Source organism: Henckelia pumila, unplaced genomic scaffold, assembly GCF_033568475.1.
Source record: "Henckelia pumila isolate YLH828 unplaced genomic scaffold, ASM3356847v2 CTG_461:::fragment_3, whole genome shotgun sequence".
Lineage (NCBI taxonomy): Eukaryota > Viridiplantae > Streptophyta > Magnoliopsida > Lamiales > Gesneriaceae > Henckelia > Henckelia pumila.
This window is the reverse complement of record NW_027331831.1, coordinates 1,452,589-1,463,009: the sequence shown is the minus strand read 5'-3', so window position 1 is coordinate 1,463,009 and position 10,421 is coordinate 1,452,589. Positions and strand designations below refer to the sequence as shown.

The 10,421-nt window shown below is 28.0% G+C and overlaps 2 protein-coding genes across 2 annotated transcripts; both read left to right on the top strand.

Moving 5' to 3' along the window:
- The first annotated feature begins 3,405 nt into the window (after nt 1–3,405).
- On the top strand, nt 3,406–4,020 carry LOC140872310 (dirigent protein 22-like). The gene has a single exon (XM_073275131.1). It carries the CDS (start codon nt 3,406–3,408, stop codon nt 3,994–3,996), a length of 591 nt encoding a protein of 196 aa, XP_073131232.1. The 3' UTR covers nt 3,997–4,020.
- A 3,292-nt stretch (nt 4,021–7,312) lies between these two features.
- Nucleotides 7,313–8,424, top strand: LOC140872254 (dirigent protein 22-like). Its single transcript, XM_073275067.1, has one exon. It carries the CDS (start codon nt 7,331–7,333, stop codon nt 7,913–7,915), a length of 585 nt encoding a protein of 194 aa, XP_073131168.1. The 5' UTR covers nt 7,313–7,330; the 3' UTR covers nt 7,916–8,424.
- Nucleotides 8,425–10,421: the final 1,997 nt, after the last annotated feature.

The window sequence follows — 10,421 nt, the reverse complement described above, 5'->3', positions numbered from 1 at the left end:
AGGAACGGATTTTCAAATTTCAAGCCTCCTTCGCATTCAAGCACCTCAGAGGAAATTTAGCTACTATTAAATAGTTAAATTTCTGATTATTTATGTTTTTTCAAAGCTCTGAAGTTTTTTTGCTAGAATTACGGACACAAAAATATGTGTGATTCAAAAGCATGAAACCTTGAAGCTTAGCTTCTGAAATTCATTTTTTAATATTTATGGATGAATACTTTTTTTTGTTTTAAATATTGTATAAATATTAAATAATCAAACACCAAGAATCTAGAAGTATCTTTAGGTATGATCACAATCTTTTGTTCAAGTGAAAATTGCAACAACAATAATAAAGAATTGACAGCAAGCTAAACGTTACCATATATCACTAATGCATGCATTGCTCTAGCTTTCTCCAAATATTGAAGTAACGTAAATATTTTGATTATATATATATCATCCATCGCATCTTAGTATGCATGGTTTCAGTGGACGACTGCTAAAACATGATAGCGTGTTTTAGCAGTTTTTATAAAAATTTTCATAGAATTACACAATTATGTTTCAGCAGTCGCCACGGGTTTACTGCATTTAAAAGTGCGGAGATCAAAATCATATATATGTATGTATGTATTCTCATTATTGACCCATTTTTTCTTTATCGTGTTGCTTTCGAGTTGATATTTAAACGTACAACTTTTCTAAGACGCTAAAAATTTGTTTTTGAGATATATACACGCTTTAATCAATCAAAAGATTGAAAAATATTAATTTGAGAAAGTGATAGCGTACTTAACTGCATTTTCCACGATAGTTTAATTTCAATCATTGCCACTAGTACTACAGTACTACTCACTTTTCCGAATTTCACTAAACTACAGTTGATCAATATAATAATATATTTTTCAGTTTTTCTACTCTTTGGAAATCAAATATTTTTCATAAGTATGTTCTAATCTTAAAAAAAATGATTTAGGGACTTGAATGTGAAGTTTAAGCTAAGATTCAATATAATTAGATGTAAGATATATATAAAATAATAAACAAATTAATATCACTAAAAAGCAATGTTTGTTTAATCGAAACCTATTAGTTAATATTAGTACTCCAACGCACGCATTGCGTGCTTGTACAGTCTTTCTTTATTTTATTTGATTTATATTAAAATATGTATAATTTCAAAATTATCAAATATAATTAGGGGTCAAACTCCAACTCAAATTGAATGGGTCAAATGATAAATATCAAAATAAATAAGGCTGATTGTGCAATTAAGAAAAATGTCACACCAACATACTATTTTGTTTAAAGCTTTTATATATACTAGTACTCCAATGGCACTGCGTGCTTGCATAGTCTTTTTTTTATTTAATTTGGTTTAGATTAAAATAGGGATAATTTCATAATTATCAAAAATAATTAGGGGTCCAACTGCAATTCAAATTGAATGTGTCAAATGATATATATCAAGATAAATAGGGTTGATTGTGCAATTCTCTATTCATCACATTCTTAATATAATACTAGCGACAGAAACACACGCAGTTGCGTGTGTGATATAATATATGAATATTTTATAAGTTTTTATTTATGAAATAATGTATTATTTAGTAGTTGAAAATTAATTATTGTGAATATAATATAAATTAATATGTTAATATAATCAAATTGATATTTTAGATAAAATAATTGTCAAATTAATCATAAAAGCAAACATGATACAAATTGGTTGAAAAAAAAGGTGAAAGAAGTTAGTTTGGGAAAAAGAAGTTGAGAAAAATATGGACAAAAAATGGTATATTTTTACCACACCGAAAAACAGTTATTATAAGGCACGACTCAGCCTTTATAAAATATAGTATAGATAGAATAGATATATAGTATAGATATAATAGATATACATATATATATATATATATATATTTGTTTTGTGTCGGTAACATTTGATGCTCAACTCGTATTTTTTTTAAAAAAAAAGAGTGTGCGGGGTAATAGCTGATGCCCAACTACTTTTTTAAAAAAAAAAAAAAAAGTTTTTTTCCCAGATTTCACACGCTCGCTTATGCTAGTGTATTATGTATATGCAGGCAGTGGCAGACCTACATGGTCCCGAAAGATGCGACTGTCCCCTTGAAATTTTAAAAAAATTTAGTACTATATATATACATATTCTCTATTTTAAAGCAAATTTAATTGTGAGACCGCATCCTTGAATTGTTTTTAAAACATAACTAGTACTATGTGTATAATATATCTATAAAATATTAATTTAATTATACATTGATTAAGATAATATTTAATGAATAAGATAAGAATAAATTTATTTAGGCTATAATAAATTGGGCATTATGCTTTGTAAGTTTGTATTTTCCCGTATTTTTTATAAAAAAAAAAACAAAAAGCCTTTTGGCTTTAATGTGATAAAGGAAAATTGTTTAAGTTTGCTCAGTTTTATCCATCAGATTTCTCTCTAATGTAATATTAGAAATGATTTGATAACTTTATTTTTGGCATGCATGCGAAATGGTAATTATTTTCTCTAAATTTGCTGAAATTAGCGAGCTTGCTTATAAAAAAATAATTTAATCAAATAAATATCAATTATATCCTTTGATATATAGATTTAATTTTAAATAGCATTATTAATATCCATTATAACTGTAGATACAACGTTTTCACAAATAAAAATCATAAAAAAAAAATCAATTCGTAATAGGTTGGGAGATGATATATTGTTAAATTATTGTTTGATATCATATTGAGATAAGTGTGTTTGAGACAGTTGATAATGAGAGGCTATTATTCAGCATTTTTAAATTATGAAATCTCGATATGTGTTAGATAAAATATATGATACATGACATTTATATACATTGTGTATGTTGTATTAATTATTTAAATTTGTTGAATTCGCCCCTCCAGGTTGAAAATTTTGGGTACGCCACTGTTTACAGGGTAACAAAATTATATATATATATATATAAACTTCTTTGTTAGATGAAACCGTTTGTTTCCATATTTTTATATCCATTTTAAAATAAAATTTTAGAATACAAAATCTGTGATTGATATTTAGATACATTAATGTTTACACATGCGATGTATGTTTATCCGTCATTTGTGTATATCAAAGTTAAACCATTTTTACTAAACTACCTCTGGTATTATGGTGAAACTTTTTTATAATTTAAAACACCATCTAACAATCCAATTATATATACCAAAATTTTCTTTAGTTATATTTAATTTTCTCTCCGATAATTTTATTTGTAAAAAATTAATTCATTATCTAATTTTTCTACAAACCCGAATCTTGTTAATATAAAAAATTTTAGGTGTCCTTTTGCACAATATTATAAATAGAACATCCGCGGATATATTTCAAAATCTCGTCGAGTGACCCATCTTTGGTGTAGAGAAGAAATGGCGAAAGAAACAATAATCTTCGTGCTCCAATTATATTTCATTATGATGATGGGAATAGGTTTCCCCCTAGTTCATAGCTACACTCCCAAAGATCCCGAATCGGTAGAAAAATGGTTCGATAATCTTCCGACTTTAAAACAGAAGTCGACGAAACTTCGATTCTTCTACCACGATGTTATAAGTGGTAAGAATCCAAGCACTGTCACAGTAGCTCAGTCCAACAACACTCTCCAATCTCCGACATTTTTCGGTCTAGTCGAGGTGATCGATGCTCCACTGACAGTCGGCCCGGAACCGGATTCCCAGATCATCGGAAGAGCGCAAGGAATATACGTTCTCGCTTCATTGGAGGAGTTAAGTTTGTTCATGAGTTTCAACTTGGTGTTCACGGATGGCATGTACAATGGGAGCACGCTGAGCGTACTTGGCCACAACCCCATTTTCCACAAGTATCGTGAGATGGCCATCGTCGGTGGCTCTGGCGTTTTCCGATTGGCGCGAGGGATCGCTGCGACGCGTACCGTGTGGCTTAACCTTACCACCGGTGATGGTGTGTCTGAGTATCATGTAGTGGCGTTGCATCATTAATAAGAGAGAAATTGGTCCCAGTGCTCCATTTTCATACTTAAATAAAAAAAGATGTTTGAGCTCTTATATTTTAAAAAAATTGTTTAAGGAGTTTATAAGTTTTAATATCATATTTCAAAAAAAATAAGTATTTGGATAAAATAAGACTATGTATCTTTAAAGGGGAGTGTTATTTACACTCCAAAAAGTGTTAATAACACTCCACATTACCTATTTAATTATCTACTAGACAATAATGCCCTTTGTAATTGTTTCCTTATATAATATAACATTTTTATTTACCTTAAATAACTTAAAACTATATTTTGTATGTCAATAACAAATTCTAACATTTTAAAATTTTATCGTAATTTTTAAGATACATAAAAATAATTTTAAAAAATTCTTTGTTTAATCTTGAATATTATAAGTTTTAGTAGGAACATACAAATTTATTATTCAATTTTATCACAAAATATGTAGAATATTTAGGTGCAAAATTTTTTGATTGTCACAATATTCTTATATAAAAAAAAATGACTATTATTCAAAAGCTTAATTTTAAGATTAATATTATTTAACAAATTTATTGATTAATATATCTTTATTTCAAAATTTCTCAAAATGAATAATAAAATATATGGATTAATTTTAATAGTTTATTTAAGTCAACATAAAATGAATGATATTCAAATAATATTTAATTTTATAAAAAATTATATTATCATTAGTGTAATTTTTTTACCACACCTTCGATGTATTTTTCGTTCTAAAAATTCGGGTAGTTTGTCGTGTTCACTTAGAATCCGAACTCGATGCAAATATTTTGGGACAGATATTGGGTAGAAATTTCTACCACATCGGATCATTTGGGTACCGATTTATTTAATTTTAAAATTTTAATTAAAATTATAAATAATATTATAAATTTAATTAAAATAACTTCTTATTATTTTAGTTATATATTTTAGTCAAGAATGCTAGTATATTAATGTTTTTGTATTTTTTTTAAGTATATTTTTAATTAACAAAAAAATATAAATACAATGTAATAATTTTTTTAAAAAAATCAGTTAGTAGCCAAACCAGAATAACCCGATTCGGAATTTCTCGACCCGACCATGTCTACCTCTTTATGTATAATTTAGAAAAATACTAAAAACATAAAAAAATAATCTAATTTTTTAATTTTATTATTTATTATATTTTATATCTTATATCTTATTATAAGATTTAATTTGATAATTAAGTTTTTTTAAAAATAATAATTTGATAATTCAAAGTTTTTTTATATCTCAATTATTTTATGTATTCTTTTTCTAAAACCGGCCAGGATGAAATATTTAATATTAATGTTATATTTTTTAAATTTATTTTCTTTCGGTATATGACAAAATTTGTGAACCAATTTTTAAAATATTATAGTTTTGGTTATTGACGTACAAAAAAATTGGAATTGAAATTTTTATGGTAAATCCAAATGTTATAATATAAGAAAAGTAAAGATAAGGTTAATATTGACTAATAATTAATTAAATATATAAGATGAAGTGTTATTAGTACTTTTTAGAGTGGAAATAACACTCCTCATCTTTAAAATGTTATAATTATAATTAGCTAGTATTATAAGATGTTTTTACGTAATAATTTTTGGGAAAGAAACACAATACTAATGTTATAATAGTTGTTTTAACACATTATAATTTTTACTATTATTCGATTACGTAGAGATTCATAATCGCTATTTATTCTTCATTTTACACCGAGTAAATCTTCAGTCTAGCGTAAACAAATTATGCTAACAAGCTAAACCGTAGTAGGTAAATTGTGTTTAAGATGCTTGTCCCAAAAAGTTTTTGTAAATGAGAATCAATGGAATCAATGACTATTAATAGTCAAACGATCACCTACTCTACTAACTCAAATACTCGTCTGCTGAAAAACAAATTATCATCTAGTTCCATATTGTAGAAGATCAGGAACGGATCTTTTCAAGGGTTGTGGTGGGCTGTAGCCCAGCCCAAAATTTTTTTTACTACTAGTCTAGTCTAGCCAAGCCCAGTCCACCCTTTCAAGTCCAGCCCAAACCTTAATTATCACTTTCCAATTTATAGCTGGTGGCCTTTTCTCAATTGAAATTTTTTATTTTCTCATAGGTTTTGTTTTGGACATTGGACAACAATCAACAGCTCACCCTTTTGAGCAACCCACCTCCACCTTCTTTTAAAAAAAAATTGTATTTCCTATATTTTTTTAATGTTATTTTTTCTTTGTTTTGTTTTTACTTTAAATTATCTTTTAATGTTATTTTTTCTTTGTTTTGTTTTTACTTTGAATTATCTATCCATGTTTCTCTCATTTTCTTATTTTTTTCTTAGGCATTTTTTTAATTTGGAATTTTTGAAACTTCTCGTTCTTTCCTAATTTGTTTTTGAAAATATTTCTTATTATTTTTATTTTCTTAGTATTTGTTTATTATTTATTTTTCTTTAACCACTATTATTATATAAAACTGAAAAATTGAATTTTTTGTGATTCAATTTAAAATTTTTAAGACTTCAAAATTTGTCATCCAACCCAAAATTTTTTTATTCGACCCAAAAAAAAATTTTATCCAACTTTAAATCAACAATATAACAATATATATGACGCTCTTTAATCTCAAAAAACAAAAAAAAAAACAATATGACACTCCTTGCACAAATCCAAGTCTAGTGTTCTTTTCATTTTTATTTATCATTCAATTATCATTCTATTTGTTTTAAAAAAAATTATAATTACTTATGTTTATATTGATTAATATTTAATTGATTAATATGTAAATCTAGGGAAAATGGGAAAACAAAAAATCTGTGTCTTGTTTTGTTATATTCGTTTTCTATTTACTTTAGAAACGAAATTTATAGATATTTATTGTATTTTATATTTGATGTCTTTGAAGTTGAAGTGTAATGTGTAAACTCAAACTTTAGTGGTATATTATATAGAATCTGGTAGTATAACTGTGTAACACTCAATTTTATGATTCAAAAACTCATACTCACAAATACGTTGATCAATATAATATAATTAATATATATATATATATATATATATATATATATATATATATATATATAGGTCGGTATTTCGTTATATTTTTTTGTTAATTATATGTAATTTATTATATTAAATTCAAGCTCACCCTAACTCGGGATCCTGGATCGGTAACCTGTATGAAGATGACTAGCTATCCCTTCACTTGAGCACGCGCGGTACCCTTTACACACACGCTCATATATAATATAATAGCATATTGGTTTCAATTCCCTCTCTCAAACGATCGTCTTCTATTCATCTAGCTGTGGAAGAAGACATGGTGAAAGTGTGGATATTTCTCATTCTTCATTTCTTGATTATTTCGATACCTTTTTCCCCAGTTCACAGCTACACACCCAAAGATCCCAAATCAGTAGAAAAATGGTTCGATAATCTTCCTGTTTCAAAACAAAAGTTAACCAAGCTTCGCTTCTTCTATCATGATAATGTAAGTGGCAAGAATCCGAGTACTGTTCCAGTAGCTCAACCCAACACCAGTACTTTCCAGTCCCAGACAAATTTCGGTCAAGTCGAAGTGATCGACGGCCCATTGACAGTCGGCCCAGAACCCGGTTCGAAGATCGTCGGACGGGCTCAAGGGATATATACTTTCGCTTCATTGGAGGAGATAGGCTTACTCATGTCTTTCAACTTTGTGTTCACAAATGGGAAGTTCAATGGAAGCACGTTGAGCGTGCTCGGCCACAACCCCGTTTTCCACAAGTACCGTGAGATGCCGGTCGTTGGTGGCTCCGGTGTTTTCCGATTGGCACGAGGGATCGCTACAACGCGTACCGTGTGGTTTAATGCTACCACCGTGGATGCTGTGGCTGAGTATCACGTAATTGTGTTGCATTATTAAGAAGAAAAAATATGATTCCCTTTTTTTTTTATTATCTATATCTATTGTGGGGTTACTACTCTGCTACATCGGGAGTGTTTTTTCCTTTATTTATATATTATTACATCACGTGTCACCCTTATATTTTTTATGAAAATTAAAATATGTATTGGTGATCCGATTTTGACGTACAACATCATGTGGGGAGAAGTACTCCAGATGTAGCATAGAATAATTTTTTATTGTGTCAGCTGGTTATTTTATTATATTAATCGGATTATTCTATGCTACACCTGAAGTACTTCTCCCCCATGATGTGGTCAAATATCAACCATTGGATTATCAAGACATCTGTAAATTTCCATAAAAATATATGGGTTCCACGTGATCTAATGATATTGAAATAGGGGAAGAAGCACTCCCGGTGTAGCATAGACTAACCCATATTAACCTCCCTGCATTTGTGTGTGTCTTGGTGACCGCGTGCCTTGCTTGTCATCATTTGAATTAAATAACCTAATAAATAAAAGTTTGGTGTCTAACGATTGGTGGCGTGACACATGTATGTTCAGTCCAGAAAATTATAAAATCGTCGGGTAATTAAGTTGGTTGGTTTATATTGAGGGAAGGATTCGGAACTTTTGTTTAAGAGGGCACGATCATCAGCTGAACTATGTGTTGTTCCACTCAGACGTAGCGCGACTAGCCCATTTTTTAAATACTCACGTTCAATTTAATTAGTCCAATTTTACAATATTTTGGTAACTCAAACGAAAAAAGATATAAGCTCAACCCTCCGTATAGAAATAAAAACTTGGTTCCATCATTGCACACAATTCATATAAAATCAACAAATATATCATTACTCATAATAATTCATGATACGATCACTTATCAGTTGTCAAATATATTTTTTTCTATAAATATCATCAATGTGTCTTACCTTTGATCTTTATAATCTTTTATTTAATAAATAATAACAAATCTTAAATCTCAAATTCTAATTTGTTTGTCTCTCACAATCGATAAGTACGTAACCTAATATGCTATTCTTGAAAAATAAATTATATATATATATATATATTGTATGCTAATATTATTTTAATTGATTTCAGTATCATTTGTAATTGTTAATTATTCTTGATTGATTTAATTTGTTTTTGTTTGGTTTTAGTTTTAATTACTTCAGTTCATTAACTAATTCAAATAGTTACCGTCAAAAAAACTAATTCAAATAGTTTGCTCATTGAACTGTAGTACTTGATTTATCATTATCATATTTTTAATTTTTTCTGTTTCTATTGTTTTTTGTTTTGTTTTATTTTTCGAATCCATGGATGATCACCAATCACCATGAGTTTGAATGGTTTAGTTCGATTCATTACCCATTGTTTTTGTTTCAGTTTTGCATATCATGTTCTCGTTGTTAATTATTAGAAAAATTATTCTTAATTTGTAGAACGGATCGGAGTTCTAATATAACACTGGTTTCAGGTAAATTTTTTTTCTAAATGTTTATTATTATACTAAAGTAAGATTAATCTTTTAGAATCAATTTTTTTTAATCTATATAGATATATGTTTATATAATTAATATTATTTTGTGAGTATAAATGTTAAAACAATATATGTTACGTATGCTCAAATTTTTTGACCCCTAAATAAAATGTCTAGCTTCCTCTTTGTATATATGCCGTAATATGCGTGCATTCCAATACAACAAAATTCATTTGAGATGGTCTCACGGGTAAATTTTGTGAAACAAATATTCTAATTGGGTTATCCATTAAAATATTATTTTTTTTGTCAAAAGTATTACTTTTTATTGTACACATTAGCAAAGTTAACCCGTCTCATGGATTAAGATCCGTGAGAACCTACTCACTCCAAAAATTAAGCATTAGACAAAAGCTGCGAAAGGTGATCAATAATGTAAAAAATAGATGGTTGTTTTTTAAACTCAGATCAAGATTGTATTTCGACAAGCGTGGTGGTTGGGAATTTCTCTGGAGACCATAACTTTAATTTATATACCACAACTTGAATAATGATCAAAATATTGATTACTGTGGCTGCTTTATTTGCATGCGCTTGTTGGGAGATTAATTAAAATGTATTGGGAAAGTTATAACAAGACTCAAGTACTACTCAACTACCACCCACGTCTACTCACATTTCCTAAACTCTACTGGTAACTTAAAATTTGTATTATTATAAACTTAATTTCTCCCAATCGTATTGAATTTTAGACATTTAAAATTAAGTTGGCGCAAATTCTTGTTTGTATCTTTCTTAAAGAATAATGTATACGTGCATATATTTAATATTTGTAGTCACCATTTGGATCTACTGGGGCAAATTAAATTATATTTTAATTAATTATCCCGAAATTTTTGTTAGTTTTTGTAATGGACTAAGTTGTCTCTCCAAAATATATATATATATATATATATATATATATATATATAGTTTTTATATGGGAAACTTGAAATTTTAATCCTGCTGTTGTATTTTTGCAATTTTGATC